Source organism: Calidris pugnax, unplaced genomic scaffold, assembly GCF_001431845.1.
Source record: "Calidris pugnax isolate Ruff unplaced genomic scaffold, ASM143184v1 scaffold207, whole genome shotgun sequence".
Classification (NCBI taxonomy): Eukaryota; Metazoa; Chordata; class Aves; order Charadriiformes; family Scolopacidae; genus Calidris; species Calidris pugnax.
Genome location: NW_015090931.1, coordinates 1,033,648 through 1,059,782, shown reverse-complemented (window position 1 = coordinate 1,059,782; position 26,135 = coordinate 1,033,648). Strand labels below are relative to the sequence as shown.

At 38.7% G+C, this 26,135-nt stretch overlaps 1 protein-coding gene across 1 annotated transcript in view; it reads right to left on the bottom strand.

Moving 5' to 3' along the window:
- The window catches only part of PCSK5 (proprotein convertase subtilisin/kexin type 5), a 303,186-nt gene that overhangs the window by 41,711 nt on the left and 235,340 nt on the right, over nt 1–26,135 (bottom strand). The window contains exons 21-24 of the mRNA XM_014951658.1: nt 13,160–13,262; nt 9,809–9,945; nt 7,640–7,837; nt 6,988–7,056 (exon numbers count right to left, since the gene is read on the bottom strand). Of these exons, the coding sequence (XP_014807144.1) occupies nt 6,988–7,056; nt 7,640–7,837; nt 9,809–9,945; nt 13,160–13,262 (507 nt within the window). The remainder of the gene's footprint in view (nt 1–6,987; nt 7,057–7,639; nt 7,838–9,808; nt 9,946–13,159; nt 13,263–26,135) is intronic.

Sequence of the window (26,135 nt, the reverse complement as noted above, 5' to 3'; positions counted from 1 at the left end):
TGACCCACCTGAGCTCTATGTGTTGCAAATATTTAGCTCCTCAATGAACCAAGTGCTCATAGTTGCCATTATCAGTTAATGATGTGGCAGTTTCTGCTTGTGAAGGATACACATGCAGGTCTGCAGATATTGTGTACCTGCAAGATTAACCTCTTGAGGAAGATTTACTCTGAGATAAAAAAGGATCCTTATCATAATTTTCTCTGGTATTTTGAAAGTCAAGGTCTATTCATCATCAGGGAAAGTTTGAAGAAACAAAGTTTTCTTTTGTGTTTCTTAGGTTGCTATAGGAACCAGATCACTTTTTACTCATTAATCATGAGCACAACAGCCAGAATCGCAATCTGTACCTGTTCACAGTGCTGTCCTTTTAACTGTCTCACAGGTTCCTTAAATCTTCTCCAAATACCTTTTCTCTCATTCCCACTTTCTTATAGACTGTATTTTCCCCCAATTTCCCTCCACATAATGGATCTCATGGAGCATTTGGATTATTGAGTCCCACTTTCTGCCTTTATAACTGTATGTTTGTACATAAACCTTGTAACCCAGACCGAACTAAATAGTGAGGTTCTGGATAAACTTTGAGAGTTGCTCCGGCTCTACCTTGCTAAAGCAAAGCATCACACTTGGGCCTAAATGCCTATTTTGTAGGCTTTTAATTTCATGGACATGGGTCCTCGGGGTTTCTCAGTGTTTTTTGTCTTTTGTAAGGTATCTTTGAAAGAGAAAAGTGTGGTGGCTATTCTGAACATTCTTCACTTTGTACCCTCACTGAGGGTCACTTTATTCTCAGTGTTAGCCTTTGAAAATAATCCTGGTGCAAAGGTTGGGAGAGGCATGTTGTGCTGCTCTCTGCAGAAACCTGCATGGGTCAAAAGGAGATATATGTGGTATTTTGCTATATGGAGATGAGGTAATCGCTGGGAAGCTGTGAGAAGCATTCATATCATAACATGTCATACTTTTGCAAGTTGGGTGAGGTGAGCGGAAGTGAATCAGCAAGTAGGTGAGTAAAAATTGGGTCAGGAATGCACGGCTCCATGGGAGGACACTGGCAGGAAGGCAAACAAACTGGGACAATGCCTGACTTTCTCAGTCCCTTCTGAGAGGAAGACCTGTCCTTCTGTTGACTCCTATGAATTTATCAATGACCCACCTGAGCTCTATGTGTTGCAAATATTTAGCTCCTCAATGAACCAAGTGCTCATAGTTGCCATTATCAGTTAATGATGTGGCAGTTTCTGCTTGTGAAGGATACACATGCAGGTCTGCAGATATTGTGTATTAGAGAAGTTTATCACTTATCACCTTCTTAGGTACTCATATATTATGTTTGCTCCTTATGTAGGTGCAAAACGACAAATGCAAATTGTATTATTAGAGAGGGAGCAAGAGCTGAAAGTGTCCACGTTTTGTATTTTAGACATATCAAATATGAACATTTAGGATTGTTATGTTCTTGTATTGTATTGACTCTGAAATTCTCTTAGCATAACTACTTTAAGTGGCTTAAATTCTGCAGTTTTAACTTAGTGTTCTCTTCTTGTCCTGAGTGTTGGCTTATAGCCAACCATTCTAAAATGGTAAGTTTGACCATGAAGAAAGTTTCTGAAACTCATAACAGCTTTAAAAGTCTGGAAAAAATATGGGTGATGTTCTGAAGTGATCTAAATTTGTGAATAAGAGAACTTAACATTGAGAGGTAGATAATGCAATGGCACAAAGAAAATCCTCCTCCTTAATTATATTGCTTCAGCAGGCCTTTCTCTTTCAAAAGCCGTCTTTGCTGAGAAAACTGGATTTAATTTTGTAGACTTCATCATGTTTTCTGGTGTCTACCAGAAGAGAAGTCATTAAAATTTAATCATAGCCCGATGGCCAGAGGGGATGAAGATCTGCAGTTCCTGTGGATCTGTCTGCATTAGAGGGAGCAATAGCTCATTGCTACTCAAGAAAGTAAGCCCAGAGTGTCCAGAACTGGGCTATCAGACCTGAGGTACCAAAGTCATAAAGATACACTTGGAAGTGCGGACTTGAAATTTATTCATCACACTTTCTTACACACTTTGTCTGTCCAATGTTGTGTTTGTGCTTGCTTGCATAGCAGTAGGAATATATTTGAAGCTTGTAGGAACTTTAGGATTAAACATAAGTATTGAAGTCACCCTTAAGACTTGTCTTTTGCTCTCACTTCAGTTTTCATTACCTGTGGAAGAGTCTGCCTTCTAGATCTTGTGGGATACTGTGCACTTGAGCATGTCAATTGGGCTAGTACGACAGCACATAGAATCGGATGCCTTCTAGAGCATGTGGGCAGAAGAAGGTAGGGAGGCGAACCCTGATGAGCATCACCATTGTTTTGGCACTGTGTACATAAAGCCATAGAACCCTTTTGGCATTACTGCTGTCTAAGACAATTTCCCTATTATGTATCCCAGGACTTAAGAGTGCCTGAAGGCAGAATGGTATCTGTGAGCATTAAAGATTCTTTATCTCCTTAAAATACGAGCAGCCTCTGAATTTTTGAAGTGAATCAGAAAGAAAAGTATCACCTGAATTTGAAAGAAAGCATCATCTGTATTTAAACTACAAAGGCTTATCTGTCCTTGATTAAGCCTCTCTGACAGTCCCTATCTTTGCTTTTAGACCTTCATTGTAGATACAGTAAAGATATATTACCACACTGGAGCCCTAAAACAAAACCTGTTCCAAACTTGGAGGAAAAAGGACAGATTTTACTTCATTCCCTGAGGATCCTAGAAAATATTACAAACAATGTCAGTCTTGCACTTCAGTAGCCTCATGCCTGGTGAACACTAACCTGCAGTGTTGCGCACTGGGTGGGTTGGACATTCTTTGAAACGTCTGATGTGGGAAGAAAAGTATCAAACCAATATATAAGCATGATATCTGTGTCTTAATCTGACTGTACGGTCACTACTGATCAAGAAGAGAGACTTCCCACACAATCCCTATCCGTTACTTGCTCTGTTCTGCTGGCACCCAGCATCATGCCAGAAGAGAGTAAATCTTACTCGTTTTCTTGCCTGCGCAAGGCAGGACAAGATTGCCCAAGACTGCAAGTGGTAGTTTAATCTAGTCTTTGGTGCCCTGTGAAAAATATTTTGGCCAAAAAATTACTTGTCCTTCAGGCTAGTAGGAAAACAGGCAGTTCAGTTGTCTTAATTAGCATATAAATTCCTTCTTAAAACTAGACCTGTGTCTACAAAAAAGAAAAAAAAATCAATTAAGCTTTCTAATTTGTAGACAGTAAGAGAATCACTTGCATTTCATTACTCCTAGTTGACTAAATAGTGTCACTGAGGTGACAATATGTCACTGTCTGATATTCCTTCTGAAATTCGTACAGCTTTTGTAAGCTACTGTCCCTGCACTAGTATAAACCAAAGAAGTTAATTATTCTTATCTCTTACAGTTTATATCAAAGATTCTCAAAGCACTTCAGAAAGAGCAGGTGCCTGATGGATTTTTTTTTGTGAGAGAAAGTTCTCGAGTCTTTTGCAGATCCATAAGTATACATGAAATGTATTTGCATCTGTGTATGAATAACTACTTTTCAGTATGTGAATTATATAATGTTGATTCCAATTGCTGTGATCACTACATTTTGCTTCCTCCTTTTTTCCTTATTTATTTATTTTTTTTTTTAAATATTGCGTTCTCCAGAGCTTTCCACTGTTCTGGTAGAAATGTTCATAGCACTGGAATGCTTTTCCTACTCTTGCTCTACAGTTCATTCTAGATTAAATTCCTCAGTGGTGTTGAAAGGAAGATAAGACAAAAAGAGACAAGTCTGTAGAAAGACCATAAAGATGTGAAACTAAATGTGTCACATTTCATATTTTCTCACCTTGAAATTTTACTATTTTAAGTTATTTTTATGGCACTGTGATTTCTTCACAGCTTTCAAAATAATCAATTTCTGTTTTCTAAGAGACACACAGTTCAGCTGTTTGGGTTTATCGAAGTCTCTAAATATATCAATTTTCTGATAACATGAGAAACCTATTACTGTGCTCATCTTATCAATGAATTAAGTTATTGATATGCCAGAAAACTCATGGAATATTCGGAGCATAAACACAAGCAAACAGCATCGCTACCTAATTCATTTTGAGTTTGAAGTTTACAGGTCATGCTTTATTTCAGGGACACATGGTAATATGCAAAAGGTGCTTGAGATCTTACTGTTAGCCCACTGCCGTGCTTCTGTTCCAAACAGAGCTAACATTAAACCAAACTCTTTGGTTCTCAATAATATATGCGTTGTAACAGCCAAGGAGTTTCCTTAATAGTATGGCCCTTACCAAACTCCAGCATCTTAACACTTCCAACTTTACTCAGTAGTGAAAGTTAATTTAGTCTTTGTTCCACCTGCATCCATTCTGTTGAACTTTGAAATTTTTGAAAAACCTATTTTAAAATATGAACTTCAAGTGCAAGAACCTGAGAGCAAATATGTACTGAATATTATGGATTATTAATATTTAGGATATGAGACAACTTCTGAGGACAGAGGTAAATGAGTACAGCCCCTTTTTCTGTAAGCTTCCCATGAACAGTCTTGCAGCTTCCTTATACAGTCTTATTAAGCTCATATACAAAGCAAATCACCCCCCGAGTTACTTGCAATGGCTATATTTCAGAGAAGTTGCTATTCATAGTGCATTTCACACTAATTGAAAGCAAGGATTGGCATAAAAGAGTTGCAGAAGAGACATAAAGAATTTTTTGTCACAAGTGGTGTGAAGAGCACTGAAAATATTACTATAGGGAACTAACATCCAACAGCAGTGATAAAGACTGGTATTGAAACAGATTCTCTGCCTTGATTTCTTTTCTTGTTCTCTCCCCACAACCAAGCAGACAGTTGCCATGAATCTGGAAACCATGCCATACCAAAAAAAGACCACTGTGTAGTTGCAATTGTATTAAAATATGGTCCCTCCAGGTCTTCGTTCAGCAATATAGAAAGTTACAGTCACAGAGGAAAGCATTAAGCTTAACTGCAGTCATGCAGAATGGCTCGTCACCAGATTCATAGGGAGTTTCACGGTATGACATATTAGATCAGATGACTGATAGAAAGTAAGTAGCACGTGATGAAAATCCTTACACAACTTTGTTATGCATGGGCATTCCTGATAGCCTTATTTCACAGGGAAAAAGGTTGTTGACACAAAAACTGAAGGCACATTGAGACAGTTGCGATTAGAGGTGGGGATTAAATTCTGGCTTTGGGTTTTTTTTTTTGTTTGTTTGTTTATTTGTTTTTTCTTATGAGGTGCTTTCACAGTTTTCTCTCCTGCTGTTCACTCCCTCTGTGAAACATTCAGTCTTCTGGTGCTGATGGTAGTGTCTGTTACACCAGGCCTACAAACACATGAGGGAGCAAGTGGAAGAAGCCAGAGGGCTCAGTATGAACTCCTCTGCCTGTGAAAATCTGTCTGAATTCAGGGACAGGATGGATAGTTCTGGTAGTCTTTAATGTTAGAGCTTTCAAAAATGTTCTTTGGAAATCACAGAATCACAGAATCATAGAACCGTCTAGGTTGGAAGGGACCTTTAAGATCATCTAGTCCAATCAGCAACCTAACTCTGATAAAAACCAAAACCAACAACCAAACCAATACCCAACATGCCTCCCCCCTCAAAGATAAACAAACAAAAAATAAACCCCCCAACAACCCATCACAAAACCATATTACTGAGCTCTATGTCAACCCATCTTTTAAATACCTCCTGCGATGGTGCCTCAACCACTTCCCTGGGCAGCCCATTCCAATGCTTAATAACCATTTCCATATAAAATTTTTTCCTGATGTCCAATCTAAAGCATCCCTGGAGCAACTTGAACCCATTTCCTCTTTTCCTACGTATAACAAGTGAAATTTGTTCCCCCTGTTTTTTTAAATCATTGGTAATTCCAGATAACTATTTGCAGAACAGTGACTTGCTCTAGATTTGCATCAAAAGAAGTAGGTCTTAGGTCAAAAGAAGAAGGAACTTAGGTCTACTTTTTCCTTCTGTATAATCCTTCAAGGAGTTTTTACCGAAGTCTTATTTTCTATGATGTAGATCATCTTATCAAAGTGCCTTGGCATATCAGTACTCATTTGGGCACTGCTTTACCTGAAATCTGTGTTTTCTTGAGAAGAAATTTGTCTAAGAGGTTGTCGGTGAAAACTACCATTCTGATGGCTCACCCTGTTGCCTATCAGTCTTGAGTTGCTGATCAGTTGTGCTCCTGTCCATACAGCCACAGGAAATAAAATTTTCTTAATGTAACCACAGTGGAAACAATGAATTGTGATGTCCTTTCAACATTTTTAATTCTCTCTAAAGGTGAACTATTGAGACACAGATTCCATCAAGTTTAGTAAGTTAAATGGCCTTGATCTGAATACAACAAACTCTCTGCCAACACTATAATATTTTGAGAAGGATTTTTTTTTTTTATTTTTTTTTAATCTGGTATGAAAAACGAATCAATGTTTTAATATTCTTTTAGGGTAGTAGCATTACTATTGCAGTGATTTGCTCTTGAATGAAATTTAAAGACTATCCTTATGTCTATTTCCTTACAGAAAAAGCCCAAGCTAATGATATATTTTCAAGTCTAGAAAATTGGAAAATCTATGATAAAGTTCTGTGTCTGATAATGTCTTCAGAAAGTTTGTAAATCTCTCAGCCTGAGTGTGGCATTCAAGCAGGAAAAAAAAATGTTGCAGAGATTAATAGCTAAATTAATACAAAAAATATTCTTATTTATGCTGGAGATAGAGTTTAGAAATGGTGTTTAAAAATAAATACACTTGGAAAATACAGTTTACTTGGTGAGAGAATGCAGCAGTGACTAATTGCTCAACAGCATGCATATAAACTCGTGACAAGAGAGCAAGGAGGAATAATTTTTCCCTACCTTAATGAATAAGGGTAGGGGTTCATAAAGGAAATATTTACCCAATTTGCAGTTCTGGCATCCCTCTGAACAAGGTATGCAATCTTCAGAGTCAGGATCTTCCACTTCACCTGTGTTTTGCAAATCACCAGTTTAGGGTTAATTCTAGACAATGGAAAGCCAACATTTGGAAGCACTCAGCATGGTTCCTTGAAATAAATTTTATCCAAACTCAAAAAGAAAAAAGATTCACAGCAGTTTCTTTCCTCATGTTAAGATAAGGACAGTTTAATACAACAGTAATGGAAAAGGAAAACAACAACAATAATAATAGTAATTAGTAATAGTAATAGAATATGCAAGACAAAAGTCACTCTCAGCACCCAGTGAACTGGTTGCCCAGCCCAACCGAAGGAGTGATTGCAGATTTCTGCCCTTTGGCCAACCACCATTTATATACTGAGCATGACGTCTCTGGTACAGAATATTCAATTGGCTGTCCCATTGTTCTGACTATGCTCCTTCTCATCTTCTATGGGAGGCTGAAAAAAGCCCTTGACTAGTATAAATATCACCTAGCAACAACTAAACCAATATTCATAATACCAAATCTGAAACGCAGCAGACACTGGAAAGGAAATGAACACTATCCCAGCTGAAACCAGGACCCAAATTAGATAGAATATTTGTTAACTCCTATGGAAGGATGCTTACCTTCTCTACAACTATGCTTCTGACATATGTTTTGAGTAAGGTAGTAGCCTCTGAAACACTTTTTGCAGTGGCTGGAGTCCAGGCACACCTCACAGTGGCCAGAGCATGCCACACAGGTATGCTCTGAATGGTAGTGACCTGGAGGACAGCTCGCTCTGCACTCCCCATGGTACAGGAAACGTTCAATCCCTCTTCTATCTGTGTGGAAACAAAATAGGAAAAAGATGTCAGTAACAAATGTCAGAGGTGCATTTGGGCATATGAAGCAGCTTTATGAAGCACTGGTGCTACAGCTGCTGAGGATCTTTTTCACTGAGTACTAGATTTGTAGTTTTACACCAGATGAGCTAAAATGTATAAAAGTTTCAGGACCTCAAACCCTCCACTTTCCTGGAGATTTATGACATACAAAGATGTCATGCTAGTGAATAATTACTGTTTACATCCATCAATCTAATAAAGAAAGGATCAAGAGATTTCATTTACTGAGTTCCCTTGCAGAGAACATACAAGTGTTTGTACTGTATGCTACATGGGGATGTAGAATTGCCATTACGAAAGCAAAGTTGCCCACTTCATCTTTGGAAAGGATGAGCCTGTGTCTGTACGAGATTAAACTGTAATCTTCATCCTAGTCACAGCCAGAGTCTGGAATCATTTCAATTTGAATCTGAATAGCAAGCGTGCATCTATTTGCTATCAGAGTGAGAGCATTCTTTCACGCATGGGGAACTGGGAGGGCCCCTGCTTCAAATCCTTCTCAATGGAACCTGTGAAAACACCTGCAACTCCATGTGCCATGTGCTGCAACATGGGCAGTTTTCTAATGGGTTACTCTATACTTGCATTACTGTGCTAAGTGCATTTTATTGCTTTAACTATACAGCAAGAATTTGCATACCATATTTTATTTTTGAAACTGCAGAGAAAGCAGCTACAATAGGGACTATCACTGCACCATGGCAAAAGTATTCAGACTTTGTTTTTTTCACTTTTCTTGTACAAATCTTTAGTATGAACTTTTCCAGCCTCCTCAGGGCGTGACTCTCACCATTCTCTTCATTTCTTGATACACAGAAATACAGAAATTTATATTGTTGTCCACCACAGGGAAAGACTTGGAGAACAATTATACAAACTTCTCCCTCACATTGGACCTGAAGTACCATTTCAAAACTTCATCTACTCAGTCACACTTCCCAAAATGAGAAAGTCAATCTCATCATCAATATGACAAATTAATGCCAGCCATACCAGTGTTTTCTTGCAGTCTGGGCACACTTATTACTAAGTAAAGCCTGGACCATTAATGACTAGGACCTAAATGGAAGTAGCAGCTGAAAGGAAAAAGGCTGCGGGTCCTCAGAAAAAGCTCAATAAATTTTCCTCTTTATTAAGTGAATTGAAAGTTAAATCTTAAATACTCATTTCCAAGGGCAGTGCAGGTTAGTTATATATATTTGTATGTAAGAGCCTCAAGTTCTTTGCCCATCAGGTGTTACAGAAGCAAGAGGGAATAATTTTTTAAATGGAGCTTCAACAGAAAGATAGTTGCTTTTGGGAACTGCAATTTTAACAATATTACCCTCTCTCTCAACCTGACCTCTATAAAAATGTGTCCAAAAGACAAGTTTCTCAGTGTGTTAGGGGTAAGCTTCTCTTGGCAGGCCCCATCTGTCCAGCTGTAGGGACACAGCACTCTGTGGTGGAACCCACCATGCTTGTTTCATAGCCTTCCCCAGAGAGACATTCTGAAAAGCATGCTGGTTCCCTGCCTGCTTGTACAAGCTTGCTCCATTTCAGCGTAGCACATACTGTGTAGAGGTTTGGGGAGGCAAGTACAGAGCTTTATTCTCCAGAGGCAGGCTATGTAGGCTTTCCGGCCTTTTTTTCCTGTGTGACAATTTCTGTTTCTGTTAACATAGCTCCTATTCAAAGTATACCAAGGGAAATGCATAAAGATGCAAGGACAATGTAGAGTTGTGTTTTCTTGTATTTTTAAAAAAATAAATTGAGTTCCAACTGCCTTCAGGATTAAAACAAGTGCAGATCAGTAGCAAAACCACTACTAATTTTATTGGCTCTAACAACTGAGCCTGAGAGCAGAAGGAAAACAAAACTTGGAAGCCAAAGAATGGGCAAAAAGCTGCAGGAGGAAACCTTCCTTACCTGTTCCACAAGTAGTGCATTTGTTGGGTTCACTTCCACTGCAGTCCAGGCAGGTATGATGGCACAAATGACATTGTCCTTTGAATTCAAACTTTCCTCTGGGGCATTGCATAACACAGCGACCATCATCAAAGATTCTTTTGAAGCAGAGAGAGGCATAATTACAAATATAGCAACTATTTGTTCTTTATATTTAAAGGAAACGAATAAGAGACCCAAGACATTCTTCTTTCACTGTATTTGCAAGAGCCTTTTCACTTTACTCCTTGGTTTTCCAGACTTTATTCGTAGTATTTACTAAATGGAAAGTGAACTATGTTTTGAACCTGGATCTTAGGCTTCAGAGACTAGTTTTTTTCTGATATTTTTCTAAGAAAAGTCACCTTTTGGTCCTGTACCTAGATGTCTTTCTACTACAAACCCTGAGGTGATCACTTATGTCTGTTAGAAGGAAAGCAAGACTTGGTCTTTCTCTGTGAAAGAATGATCCTCCTGTTGAAGTTTCCTTATAGTTTTACTTTAAAGGCTTCCTGTGAACAGTACTATGGCTTCAGTAAAGAAACTTTGTACATAAAGTCAAACATCTATCTGAATCTTAGCCTTTAGGAGCTGTATTTTTAGACTTGCATATCTGCAGACACTTAGGAGTTTTGCAGCTAAATGTTCTTCTTTTGCTGGGTAATGAAATATTTGCTGAAGAATCCCTTTATGTGATTAAAATTTCTGGTCCATTTTTCACCACTACTTAATGTCTACTGTTTTTAATCTGTTGGGGAGAAAAGTAGAAAAGCATCAATACTATTAAAAGAATATAAAACAAAATGGCTAGAATTTGACGGTGTTTTCAATATTAAGAAAATGAGAGAGGAGAGACTGTAATCTTCCATACTTAACTGCTTTGACCGGTTTGGTATTTGAGGACTTGAGATTCAATTTCTAGAGAAACTGAGTACCATTCAAGATCTTAGTGCAGACTTTGAGACTATCAGCTTGTCTGTACACCTCAGAAACACTAGGCTTTCCATAACGTTAAGATAGTGCATGCTTCCCTGGAGCCAACCAATGGCATTAGAGAATGTCTGCAATATGCCTTCATAAATATGAGTTGCTATGGTCATTTTCAGATTTATTCTGAAAGAATAGGAGAAAAATATCTGCAAAGTTTAAAACCAATTTTGTGAAATAGTCTTTGAAACCATTTTAAATTTACCGTGATTGGAAAAGTCTAGGCTTATGAAGTGTAAAGATGGAAGGATAGGCTATCATGCAAACAGCCTTCCTGAAGTGCACACAACAAAGAAAACTTAGGAATTTATTTAAAAGACTTCTGAGGCTGAAGGCAGGCTGCTGGAGGGAATCAGGGAGAAGGTTGTATGGCTATATGAAGTGTTCAGCGAAGATGTGTCTTTGCTCTGCAGTCTGACAGTATGACAGTCCTATGCAGATTGTAGCCCATAGTTATACTTTCATATTTAAGACCTTTATTCAGCTCTTCATGGGGACTGCAGCCCCCTCTTATTGGTCTCCATGCAAGTGTGACAGTGTGACAGAAGTACTGGAGGTAGCTGGAGTATGATTATATGACCTGCAAGTATTACTGTGTTCTACTATGGGCACTGGCTGTAATGATAACCATCCTTACAAACAGCTCACATAACGGTAAAGTATGTTTTTCTTGCTTTTTGTTGTGTTGCCCCTAATGGAAGACACCAGCAGGTCAGATCTCATCACTAACCTTTGTAGTTCAAACAGTAAAGAGATGGAAAAGGTTGGTTGGACAAAAAACACTACAATGCTGTAATTTTTTTTAAAACAGGTATTAGCATTTTGAATTGTTAAACAAGAAGACGATTTGACAGAGATTTTATTATGAAGTAAGGTGACATCTACTGCTGAATTCTCACAAAGGACAGGGATTTTTCAGTGTTTTCATTTTCTGTAATCCTTCTCAAGTTTTTTCATCCTTTTCAAAGAGGAAAGGTGTTCCCCTGTAGGAAAGCACCACTGCTGAATTTTAGTCTGTATTATCTAATGGCCACTCATTTCTGTCTTCAATAGACAACCTCTGAAGCTGCCAAGAGCAACAGGATTTAGGATTCTGTTTCAATTAAACAGGTCCATTTCAAGTACTTAACGAACAATATCCATTGGAAAGATTTACTCTTTAGCCTCTGGGTGAGATTTTGCTTTATTATTATTTCTTCTACTACCGAGTGTCCTAATATGACTTTTTCTAACAGCTTTCATAATGTGTAGAAGCAGCACAGAAAGCTTTTGGAGACCTTGGATACCAAAATTGAAAACTGTTACAGGATTTGCTATGGTGAAGACAGCAGCACCTTTGCAAAAGGTCAGAGAAACCTCATTACTGCAAACACCTAGGCGGTTTTGCCTAACAGTATGGTTCTGTACCTTCTTTGCTTTGCAAATATCTCTGTGTAAAGCTCAGCAAATACATTGCACGAAACACAGACAATCTAATTTTAATGCCATTGTAAATCAGAGATATCCAGTCCTCAGTCCAAAATTTTGCCTAGACTTCCTGTGTTAATGCCATTTCTGGCATAACACAGCTTAATTCAATACTGTTTCCTCAGTTACGAAGTTTTTTGGACTCCATTGGTCCTGGTGTGTCTTTTATTGGCATAGTCATACCATAGATATTTGCAAGGTAAATTGCAGGATTTCTTGGGCATTTTTTTCCTATATGACTTACAGAATCTGACTCTGATTTCATACCAGTGTAAATATCAGCTGTCTACAATGCAATCCAGTGCAACAGAACCAGAGCTATCAGCATGAGAATAAAGCTATTGGTAACACAGGAGTTTAAAACCTGTAGATGCCTGGATTAGGTGTGAGATGACCTAAAAATAACTCTCTGATCTGCAATGTCCTGTGGAAAAACTGCTTTCTGGTTCTGCTCACTCCTCATGACAAATTAGAAAAAAACAGCCTAACTTAAAGCGCCTCAGTTAGGGGACAATGTTTCACTGCCATGAATATATCCTGAATTAGCTGAATGCTAGCCTCCATGTCCGTATTCATGCCTTCTGTCAGTCTCCATAGTTGTGTGCACCTAGAGATGCCCTAGACTCTTGTTATTAAATTTGTCACTGTTGTGATTCTAGCAATTATGATTCTGAAAGAATGACAATGACAGAAAGATTATTTCACATATTTAAAGATTTTTTTTCTCTGTCTGTGGGAATCATCTGGCTAAACATCAGCTGCCTGTGTAGCCAATTGTCCTGTTCACATAACACTTGTTTTCTCACTTGCCCTGGTTTTGTTTGCCCTCCAAATGATTATGCGAGGCCTTTGTGCTGCATGGTGCTCGGAGACAATTACCTTGTGCGTGGGCAGCTGATGCAGTTGTCCGGCTCAGATCCAATGCACTTCTGACAGGATGCTTCACACAACTGACATTCTTGGGAATCATCAAGATATTCCCCTGGTAGAAAAAAATATGTTTATTTCAGATCAACATCTCATGTTAAAAAAAACACCCATGCACCAAAATATAATGAGTAAAAGGAATTAGATCTGTTTTGAATTACTGAAATGAATACATTTACCTTTGGTATCAGGAAAACAACTACTGGCTCCCTTGGGGAACCAGGGTGCTCAGAATTAGTAGTTTCTAGTCTCTCTCTTTCTTTCTTTTTTTCTTTCTTTCTTTCTCTCTCTCTTTCTTTCTCTCTTTCTCTCTTTCTTTCTCTCTTTCTTTCTTTCTCTCTTTCTTTCTTTCTCTCTTTCTTCTTTCTCTCTCTCTCTCTTTCTTTCTTTCTTCTTTCTCTCTCTTTTTTTCTTTCTTTCTTCTTTCTCTCTCTCTCTCTTTCTCTCTCTCTTTCCTTCTTTCCTTCATGTGAATCTGACAGAACGTGATTGCGGTTGTTCAGATTAATATGGTTTCTTCTGCATCAGTTGAAGTATTGGGACTCTTTAAGATTCACCATGGAGAGTTACATCAAAACCAGTGTTACCTAGAAGTAGTCATTACCTAATGTCTTTTGGGGCAGCTGCAATATGCCCCTGGTTGCAAGCTGCAGCATAAAGAATGTGCTTTCATGGGCAGGGGGTGTGTTAGTATGTTATGTGGGAGAATGACTTAAGTATGCTACCATCAGGCAGAGACGTGTTGCTGCTCTCCAGACCTCTAGTATAGTGTCTTTTGTCCTCCTCCCATGCCACTGCTGGAAGACTCCACACCTAAAAGACCTAGGCTCTCATCTAGGTGGAATGAAAATTTGGTGCTGAAGCACCCATATGGACTTGAAAAAAAATTTTATATTATATGAATTGTTTCCTTCCAGATCATGAATACACTAGTGCTACTATGGAACTGAAGTGCAAAGTTTGCCTCTTTATTTACTGAATATTAATTTAAATACTGGTAGAAACCAGTAAGCTGTATTTTTCGTAACTCTCAGAGCAGAGATTTTAATTTGGTAAGTAGCATGAACACTATATCTTTGTGCAGCATCATGTGGGGACAGTAAATTGGTTTATCAAACAGTTTCATAAAGCTCAAGATTGGGTCTTTTAAGTCAGTTTGTTATGGGAAAATTTGTTCTAACTGAGTCTATATATTTGGGAGAATTGGCTGTTCTTTCGTTCTGAAGTAATGGAAGAGGTTGGGCAGAGAGTCCTATATGATACATAAACCCTGCAGTTTCTATGGATACTTCAATATGGAGAAACTCTTTCCACTTGCATTGCTGCTGGGAAATCTAAATTTGGCAAACACATTGAACTTTAGGAGTCAAAATACAAATGTGGAATGACTTGGTTTTGGCTGTCAGTTGCACTGAGTTCCTTGCATTGAAAAGCTAAGACACCGTATGAGCAACTATTGCTATAAGTGTAAAACCATGTAGGAAAGAAACATTTTCTAAAATACTGTAAATTATATTCTCTGACCTTTGTGTTTTCTACTCCATATTAATCTGTATTAACAAATTCTATAACAGCTGAAATCCCCGGTATGAGATATAAGCTAGGATAGTACTTATGATGCCTAAGGGGATGGGAACAGTACAGTTAAATAGCCATACCAGCTGGAATGTCCAGCCAACTGTGGACCAAAGCTGAGGTGACCAAAATGTAGGTAAAGTTACAATTTTCATTTTGTAAAGGTTTGTGTGTCTCCTGAAAAAGGAAAAAGGTAAAAGACGAGCCAAAATCCAGAGACAGAGCCCCATAAAACATAAAGACAGTGCTGCTCAGAGGCTGGTCTGAGATCATTGCTAACTGGGAAGAAGTTCAGAACTGGGAGCAAATGAACAGTCTCTTGATGAGGTCAGGAAAACAGAAATCTGTGTATACATGCACATTCACACATTTTTATAGTTCTCATTATCCAAAAAGGATTTTGTATATATATGTTTATATACCTTTATGTAATCCCACACATGCCCATATGGACCAAACCTTGAATTGTGTAAATTGACATCATTCCTTGGAAATGGTGTAGCTTTTCTGAACTCCTACACTGTATCTTGTATGATAGAATACTTTGTAAAGGACTAATGATAAAGACATTATAAATGGTATAGCCCTTTGACACAGAATTCAGCAGGATTCTGAATTTATCCAGATATTACTGAGATAAAATGTTTTATTGATGAATAAGTATCATGATACAGAATATGACACAGAATTCAGCAGGATTCTGAATTTATCCAGATATTACTGAGATAAAATGTTGTATTGATGAATAACTATCATGATACAGAATATTTATAATTATACTTTCTGGAAAAAAAAAAAGCCTGTAGCCTGCTGTCCAGTAGATCATGAGGCCATTGACAGATTTGCTTAATGCAGGCTTCTTGAGTCTTTCTGACACGTATTCAGAGTGTATAACATAGAATCCCATGATCTCAAATGCTTTATGAGATTTTAAAATATGATTTGATACATATATAGACACACACACACATACTTGGAAAATACACAACCATGAAAAAATGCAGTGTCTGCAAAGTCTTCCTATTGCTGTTCTGGTGGCTCAGTGCTTTATACTACCAGCTTTCCACCACTGGAAAATCTGTCAGGACAATGTTATTAAATAATTGTTTCTCTGATGTTGCTTTGTGATACATTATAAAAACTTTCTGTTTCTCCAGTCCTTCACTTTATTTGCCTGCACTGCCTGTATGCTTATCCATTGGACCTGAGCTACTAATTCATACACCTCAGCTACGCCTGCTCAAATCCTTCCCACATGGTAGAAGTTCTTAGTTTTGAAAGGTTTTTGTTATTTCCTTGTTATGCCTTTCAGTGGAAGTGCTGTAATTCATTTCAGCTGTGCTGGAATAATGCCAGGAAGACCAGTTCTCTGCTTACTTTATCCTCCGAGTTGAGGCATTTTAAAGCATACTATTATATGGAATGTGCACCAGAAAATACATATTAGGCCTTCTGAATTCCAAGTTACATCTAGAACCGTGGATCTGCCACTAAATGTTAACAAAATATTTTTTTGTGGATACTCAAAGAGTTGACTCTGAAATGCAACTTTAAAGAAGACTTTTAAACTATTTCACAGGGCAGTTTAACTGTTTGCCAGAGTTCTTTGTGGGCAATATATTTCTTTACAAATCTCGCTAGATAAATACTAGTTACTGAAGCCTCAACTGCATACAGGAGCCCTACAGTTACATTCTTATCAGTTGATATGATGCATTTTAAAATGAGGCAAGGTCTATTACCTCCCATTAAGGAGGCAGAAAAACTGAGTTGCAGTAAGATCATCAAGTTAGAGTGCAATAGCAAACCAGAACCTGTCTCTCCTGAGTCCCAGACTAGAGCACCATCATAGTTGCCAGCTTGTTGTTACGTCTTTGCATAAACACTGTTAAATGTACAGCCCTTACCTTGTCATTATTTCTCTCCTTTCAAAAAGTGGGGCCATTCATTGGCAGCACATGGTGTTTCAGGAGACCACTTAGATGAGGGTGTGAATAAGTTATGCCTGGACATATGCAGTTTTATTGCTGGCAGTCATAAATGAATCTGTCTTGGAGTGTCCCCCATGAGACTCAGTCACTGCAGGACACCTGTTATTTCCCCGCTTTTCTTAATCAAAACATGACTTTATCTAATTTAAAAATATTCATTGATTATCTTCTATAGCATTGCCCTAGTGGGTTTTCTTCATAATCAATGCAAAAAAATGACCTTATTTCCTCCTTTATGCTGGTTAACCTTCATGGGAACCTGGATATAGATTTTATACTTGAGCTTTGGTATGTAATCTTACGGGTTACAAAGTTTTACAGAGCAGATAAAGAAGCATTGATCAGAATTGTTTTTCATCAATCAGCAGTGAGAACTGAGAGGAGTCAGTCCCAGGGAGCTCTTTGCTTTTTCCATGTTCAGCCTCGATACATTTTATTCTGACTGGCTCATGGGATTAGCTCTTTGAGTTTTGCTGAAGAAATATTTATCCATAAAGCTTAAGTCCATAAGGAACTTAGACTAACCTGCATATAGCAAGCCATTAAAATTCACCCTGAGGATTCCTCTTAAAGTTAGCCCTCTGTTTAGCCCAAAGCCTTAATGTTTGATAGATTACAGCTCCCGGAGAGCAATCTTGTCTTGAAAATATTAGGACGTTGTTAGGAGACTATGGCATTTCCTTTCCTCTCAAATTTTGGGCAGTCATACAAAGTTTGAACACAATTTCAAATCATTTGCTTAGCTTCAGTTTTGAGTCTCCTGCATATTGTTCTCCACTCAGTCATTTTACACAGTGACCAAATTTTAGTCTCCCTGCTTAGATGTGCAGAAGGGACAAAGAAGATACCTTCAAGGGCAAAACTTTGCGATGCTATGATCTGAGGTGATGAGAGGTGATTCAGGATTGGAAGTCTAATTTTCAAAAGTACTCTAGGCAGTGATGAACCAGAAGGCTGAAATTACCATCACAGAATCACAAAATGATATGGGGTTGGAAGGGACCTCTGGAGATCATCTAGTCCAACCCCTCTGCCAAAGCAGGTCCACCTATCAGGTTGCACAGGAACATGTCCAGGTGGATTTTGAACGTCTCCAGAGATGGAGACTCCACCACCTCCCTGGCAGCCTGTTCCAGTGCTTTGCCACCCTCAAAGTAAAGAAGTTCCTCCTCATGTTTAGATGGAACTTCCTATGGTCAAGTTTTTGCACATTACCTCTTGCCCTGTCACTGGGCACCACTGAAAAAAGTCTGGCCCCATCCTCTTGACATCCAACCTTTTAAGTATTTGTAGGCATTGATCAAACCCCTCCTCAGCCTTCTCCAGACTAAAGGGACCCAAGTCTCTCCCCCCTTCCTCATAAGAGAGATGTTCTAGTCCCCTAATCCTCTCTGTAGCCCTTTGTTTTACCCTCTCCAGTAGTTCCTTGTCCTTCTTGAACTGGGGAGCCCAGAACCGGACACAGTACTCCAGATGTGGCCTCACCAGGTCAGAGGAGAGGGGGAGGAAAACCTCTCTCAACCTGCTGTTCACGCTCTTCTTGATGTAGTCCAGGATGCCAATGGCCTTCCTGGTCTCAAGGACACATTGCTGGCTCAGTGCATCATGTCAGTTCCTAAGTCCCTGAAGCATCCCCTTGTTCCAAGGAACAAAGCAGAACCTTGAAAAGGGCTGAACATCTCTTCCCTGGACAGCGGTATGTGGAGCTGAGTGTGATATAATGATTTTAGGATGAAAGGCACTTTTGTTGCAGGATTAGCTGAGATCACACAGAGCCTTAGGTTAGCTTTAATCATGACAGGCAGGAGAGAGGCGACTGCCTTTATCAACTACACTATCTTACACAGCCCTCTATTCTTTTCCCTGCTGAATATAAATATTTACATTAGCCAAAGCTGCCCTTTTTGCTGACACATAGGGATTTTTTCCCCCTCTTTATTCTGTGTGTTTCTTCCATCATTTCTATGTAGTATTTATGAAATGGTTGTTAGAAACCCGTTGAAGAGCCGGAGCCCTTAGGGGTACTGAGCAGGCATAAATAGGCTCCAGAAAGACATTTTTTGGCATTTAAATAGTCAGTTTTGAACCTCCATTTTTACAAAGTTTTTTAGCATTTAAAAAATGAGCTTTAAAATCCTCAGTTTCTACTAATAACGTGGATGCCTGGGATTATAAACTGGCTGGGATCAGGGTTTCCTTCCTTGCCTGTGTAAACACGAAGGTTGGAACTCAGCAAGGTTTTCTACTCCTCACCTGGAGCCTGAAATTTGACAGCCCCATGAGAAAATGGGAAGGAGAATGGAGCAATCCCAACTTGTACTGCTAATGCTTTGTTCTGTACCTTTTTCACTACTTGAAGGAGGGGGAAATACTATAGCACTCTCAAAATCTGACACTGAGAGCGGAAAAAAAATGTATTTAGCCTCTCCATTTCTGGAGCTTCACAACCGGAAATTTCCCTGTCTGATCTGTCAAGCTTCCTGTTTTTTGTGAAGCTCAGTAGCTGGGAATTTCCTAAAGGACAGTGGAGACTGCAAATGGAGATACCTAAATCTCACTGAAAATTATCTCACTGTGTTGGTAGCAGTGCTTTGGAAGTCTGGGTAGGTTCCTGTGAAATATGCAAAAGAAAAGTGGAAGGTGACTGTATGCTTTGACTGTATGCTGTTATTTGCACCTGGAATACGTTAAAGATAGGATCTTTCAGTGCTGGAGGAAAACACATGTCATACTCCAGAGGCAACCATGGTAGCACAGCATCTGTCTCCTATGTAATACAGCAAGGAGTACATAATATGTATTTGCAGAACCTTTCCTGTCCACAGGATTTCTGCAGTCTGACTTGAGTAGGCATAAACCTGAAATGGGAAGAGCTGGTTGTACCAGGGCAGCATTTCAGTGGTGTCATCTATCTTAAACATAGAGATACCTGCACAGAGTGTTTGTACTGGAGAACTCCAGCTTAGGATATGAACACAGATCTTCTGATAACTGGGCAGATTTCAGCAGGCAAAGTATTGCCCTGACAAGATACAACGACACAGATTCATACTGCTAATCTAATGTAATTTCTGTTTAATTTGCGGAGATGAATACATATTAAAGAAATCTGCCAAAAAGATACAAGCTTATCTCCTTGAAAGTAAGGAACAGACCAAATTCAGTCTTTTAATAAGAGGTATAAAGGACTAAATTTTCTTCCTAGCTTTAACCCTTCAACCAACTCAATACCCTTACATTCGTGATCTCTTCTTGCTTAAAATCTTCCCTGGTTCCTTGTCTCTACTATACGCATTTCAGGAATAGCCAAAGTAATTGCTTCGATTACTCTGGAAAGCACAGTCCAGGACCTTCCTTCAACAATCACATGTTCCATAGTGAGGATGCAGAAACGTGTAAATGATACAGCCTGTCTAATTCAGGTAAAGATGGAGAGAGGCTTTGAGGCACTGGCTATGGGAGCTCTTTGAACCCTCCTTTCATTCTTCGGTTTGAAGGTGTTCAGGGAGGCTGTGCTAGAGGCAGACCAAGCAAGGGCAGCATTTACACAACTTCAGTTCAGTATGGCCTTGCTCTTGGAGTGAGAAAATGGGGTACTTGGGAATGAATATTTGAGTTATTTCTGTCTTTTGATCCAGTGACATTGCACAGAATGGCACGTTAGTATGGTCACAAACACCATAGCTGACAGCAATGCGATCCATGGGGACTGGCAACCAGGAGCTAGGCTTTCCTTTCAACCAACATCTCAAAGTGCATCTGCAGGCATCAGGAGGAGGGCAGTGGGCAGGCCAAGGACAATTGGAAAAGATATGCAGTATTATCTGAATTGTAGCTAAATCACTAGTCATGCTTCAGTGAACATTCAGTGCTAATATTAAGTTTGCACGATGGAGCCATTCATTCTCCGTGGGTAAATAAATATTCACCGCCTGTCAATGTTTTAGCTTCTCCCCTCGGGGCTGATTGGAAAAAATGGGTACTTAATCAGCTCATTGCATAACACCATAAAGCAAAGATGTCTACTGTGCTTTGTGACGGGACAGTATATTTTGCTTTGAAAAGGGATGTTGTTTTCCCAGAAGACTTTCAACAAATCCATCCCCCAAACACTGAGAAACACTGATAAATAAATGATTGTGCAAGGGGCATTCTTCTAAGCTTTGCCTTGCCCATCTTTGACAGCAAATGCATGAGCTGCTCACAAAAAAGAGATATAACAAAAACCAGCCTTTGGTGTGGCACCGAAAGGCTGTGTTTGTTGCTTACTGGAATCATTTTCTTAAATGCTCAGAGCCTTCTCACAATAATATCCTTTCCATTGACTTCATTTCCCACGCTAGAAATGAAAATTGGCTTCTTTTTAATGCAATAAACATTGCTTTCTAATTCAGAAAGAAAGTCCTTCCAGGATCTCTTCAGTCATAGTGTGGCTATTGAAATACAATTCCGTGATGGTGCCTACCACCCTTGCACAACAGGTGAACATTACCACAATCTCTCTGGTTTCATCCTGAGGATTTCAGAACAGTTCCCTAGTAAGACCAAATGTTACTGTGCTCTGAGGCTTCATAGAAATGTCCCAGGACTTCAACACATCTGAATCCTTTTTGGTCATCAGTGTAGAACCAATGATGGAAGTGCAGGTATTGGGTGCACTTCCACTGGTTGGATGCAATCCTAAGGTGCAGAGCCTTAGTTTGTTCATAAGGACACTGTGTTGCTACCCACAATTCTGTAGTCCTTGCTAATGAGGAGGATTTAAGCCCCAATACACGCTCATGACAGGTGGTAATAAATAATCAGATAATCAATTTCATCAAAAATTGAAATCTCCCAGGATAGTTTAAGTTAGACAAATAAAAATTGTGCCAAACAGAAATCTGTTTTTCCCCAGCTAAACAAAATGTCCATCAAAAATACATTTTCAAACCACATATTCTGAACAAGGTCATGCAAGTTGTTGTTGGTGTCAATTTCTTTTTGATGAAAACTTGACTAGGATTTTTCTTTGTATGCTGTAAAACTTTTTTAATGCTTACCTAAAATATTTTGCACAAACATCTAATGGCAGAACTTCTCTTGATTCATTCTGTACCAATGACATGACAATGGCATATCCGATATAAATATAAGGCATGGTAATGGATCACAGACAAGTTATTGTTCCACGAGTTGCACTGTAAATTGAAAACTTTGACTCATACAAGCAGTCATTTAAATGTCTTTACAGGAGTCTTGAATTTATAACAGGCCTTCTTACAGTCATTTAGTTCATTAAATAATTTCATCAAGAAGTAGCAGATGGTTACCTAAAGTGGCCACTCATAGAGATATTGCTCACTGTGGTTGTGATGGGGCTGTTAAGAGGATTACCTTGGTCATCACAGTTGTAAGTGGTATGGGTGAAACTCCTGTAGTCATCTCTAGTATCTCTGTATATAGGTTTACTCATCTTCAAGGCTCATACTGTTGTAACTTTTATCATTACCTGACAACGTGGAAAAAGCAGCATCCCTGCTATTATACAATATATTCAGTAGCAGGGGTTGCTCACAATCTCAGAGGACATTGAAAAGTTGCAATCCCAATAGAGATTGGGGTTGCCAGTAAAGTCTCATAGGGAATTCTTAATTAGAAAACAGTGTTGTCCACAGGGGGGTGTTTGTAAAGCCTCCCCAGGAAGAAGCGGGATGCGCCAGTGGAGATTGGTGTGTGGGTAGGCAGGGTGTGAGCCAGAAGCCACAGGAGCTACTGGTCAGAAGCATAAGTTTTCCACCAACATACCCCCACAGGTATCTGATTTGCTGATCCCACAGCATTGGTGTGTGGCTGAGGTGGAGAGCTGCAGCTAGAAAGGGAGGAAGGCTGTAACCTTATTGCAGAAAGGTTGAAAAATTGCACTTCTATTATAAAACGATGGCCTCACACAACAGGCTTATGCAGGATGTTCTGCAGGGCTGAGGCATGCTAAATTTTTTCTGCTTAAAAATAAGTGCTAGCACATGTATGAGATTGGGATTTTGGTTTGTTGTGGTGGTTGTTTTTCTTTCTTTTTTTTTTGGTGGGGGTGTTGGTGTTTATTTGGGGTTTTTTTGGACCAAAGGTGTCATTGTTTTTGAGACTTTTGATAAAGAAGAGGTCTAGCCGGTTGCCCAGTTTGCATTTAAATCAAGGATTGCGTAGTTATTCTCCTAAACAGACATGAACTGGCGAATACTTTACCATGTAAGTGATGTCTTAACTAGAAGACCATCTTTAATTTGTCATTGCATTTTGACTTGTGATAGAAATGAGGCAGAAATCAATGAACAGTTTTGGACGGATGCCATTTACAGTCCTTTCAGACATGGAGAAAAGTATAATTTTGTTCATGTTTAGCAGTTCCTGAGCTTCCTAAAATGGCTGGTAGCTGTTCTGCATGCCAACCACAGAGTGTCAAACACTGAACATTCCAAATGACTCACCATTGAATCAGAGAGGGAGGATCAGTCACATAAGAAAACTCTGCAGCTGGGAATAAACTGGCTTCCTTCGATTGCAGTCCTGTTGCTGCAGCGATCCTCTAGTACAAGGACTAACTATAGGGCTGCTTAGGACTTTTGTTTGCATCTGGCCACTGCTATTAAGGCAACACAAATAAAAATCATCAAATCTGAGCTGACACCAGAAAGTACTGGTTTTCAGCCTAAAACTCAGTTCTATGCTTACTTATCTGTGCAACTTTACAGCTTAACAGTTACAGATACGCCTTCTAGAGCAGACTGCTTTGGCCAGGGCTATAGCAAGTTTATTATCAGTCATAATGCATTTCCTACCCAAAGAAGATGAAGGTGGGGTGGGAGCTGAAAGAAGCAGCTCTTTATAAAGTATTGGTGTAAAGGGGAAGCCAACCTTTTTTCTAGTTGTGGTCTTACCAAACTACTGCTAAGAATGTCCCATTCCACGTGTGCTTGGTCCTAGGGCTGACAGGGAAGCTGTGAGAATTATGACCTAAGTCCTTGTTTTGAAATCAAGTTGGTGACAAGACATATGTGGGCTTTTTTCCCAAGAAATTCTTTAACTGGCCTCAGTGAATGTGCTTAAAACGTCATCTGAATATATGACTTCCTGGCTAAGTTGCCAATTTGGTCTCCATGCAGGTTGTAGGACCAAGTAGGAAATAAATGAGAGCATCAGCCAATACTGGTGGAGGATCTCACCCTGCAGGGGTCACAGATGAGTCTACTTTAAGCCCTTTGGTCTACTGTCAAGGACAGATATCCTGCTGTTCTCAGCTGGCAGCCTGGGATTGTGATCTGAGGTGTACTGGATGTGAGTACTGGAACATGAACAGACATCAGTACCTCATTGTGCAAATGGCCACATATGACTGCAAAGACAAAACCTTCCTCCTAGACTGCCTGAGCCAACAGGCGGCTAAGCATTTCACTTTTTAATCCTAAAAAAGCAAGAGATTAGACTCATCACAAACTCAGAGGAAGCCAACGCTGTTACCTAATAGGATTCAGACGTGGCTGTACTGCTACTACACAAGGGTGTCCTCCACGGAAACCAGACATTTCTGCAATCATAAATTCCATCACTTAAAACACAAAAAAATTTGCAACAAAATTAAGCACCCTTACCCTCCCAATTTGTTTCAATGACTTGCGTGTGCTATCTAAGTGCTCTATACCATAAAACTACCTGTGCCCTTCAACAAAGATTTTTACATATAGATGATCAACATGTTTTTCCAGACCAAAAGAACAGGAATTTAGGTTAATTTAATAGAAAAAATAAAATATGGAATAACATTGATTTTGGCCAATATCAATTACAACAGAACTACCCTATTTTACAAATAACAACTGAACATTTTACACATGTACAGTATTTTTTCAGTAAAAATGAATTTGGATATAACAACGTGTCAGTTTTTTAAAAGAAAACAAAGATATTAATTTCTTCTCTATAATAGTGTTAGAGACATTTGTAAGTATCCAAACAAATTCTTTACAATCCATTACATAATTAAATCTCAATTATGAATATATATTTATATATAATATATATATAATATTAACTTAAACTTTGAAAGCATTATGTTCTAGTTAAACATGTTATACTGAGAAATGAGGCAGTAACAAACTAGTAGTTAAACTAGCACAAATTGAATTCTTTTAAATTTGAATCTTTATCAGGAAATTTGTAATGGGCACCAAAGGAGCTTGGCTGGCTCCTTGTCATACCAAACCAGGTAATAGTTTATCTGCTCTCTGCTAAAGGTGGCACATTACCTCTATAGGTTTGTATTCATTTGTTTATAAAAGTTTCAGAATAATTTTTGATTCTCTTTATTTTTTAACGTTTACATGCTTAGACACCTGCAATCTATTTTCTCTTTGTATGTTCTAGAAAGATAACCGAGAAAGACACTCCATAAGTTTTAAGTATTATCCCCTGAAAACAGTATCTTTGAAGTCCAATTTTCTGTTTTCTGCTAAATGAATGTCTTTCCAACAGTAGGGTAAGTGAAGCTGATGAAGATACATTAAATGGAAATTTGTACTGGCAGCCGTGTGCCTGGGTGAAGAAAGAAAGGCAGAGGCCACTTCTCTCACCACCCATCATGGTTTTACAGTGAGGTAACTCCATTGGCCTCAGCAGGACTATTGCTGCTGAAGTTTCTATTGTGAGCAGTTAAAAGCAGACTCAGGCCCATCATGACACAATTGTTACACCAAGAGAACCACTGATTTATTGCCCTATATGTACTTATTCCTGGAGACTTATTTGGCACAATTATAAATCCAGTCCTGTAAACACATCCTGTTGCATATAGTCACACTGGCATTTACATATGAGCACTATAAAATAGCTCCACATATCTGTATGATAATATCCCCTTTTTTTCATGAACGTTACAAGACAACAATAATTTATGAATATTTCTTACTTGTTAGCAATGTTTTCTGACTTCCAAGCGTATACATTACTCTCGCTTATGCAAACGAAGAGAAGTAGTATCTTTTGAATTTGTTCGCTACAGGAACAATGTTTTTTTTTTTTTTAAAGTTTATTTGAAATAGCTTTGACAATTTAAAAAAATAAAATAAAAATCCTAGCATATCTGTTAATAAGCTAGCTGTCTAAAAATGAAATCTATATGACCAAAACCACATTTTGGGCAAACATATATACATACTGCATGTGATACAAAAAACAGCTCACAGCAGAGGAAGTAAGAAAGAAATGTGTGCAGAAATATTAACTTTTCTTTTTTTAAATACTGTTACAAAAGGGGAAGAACTTAGTCCTGCAGCTAATGATGTTGCTGATCCTCTCAGGAACTCATGTTCCCCCTGTCTATATTCATA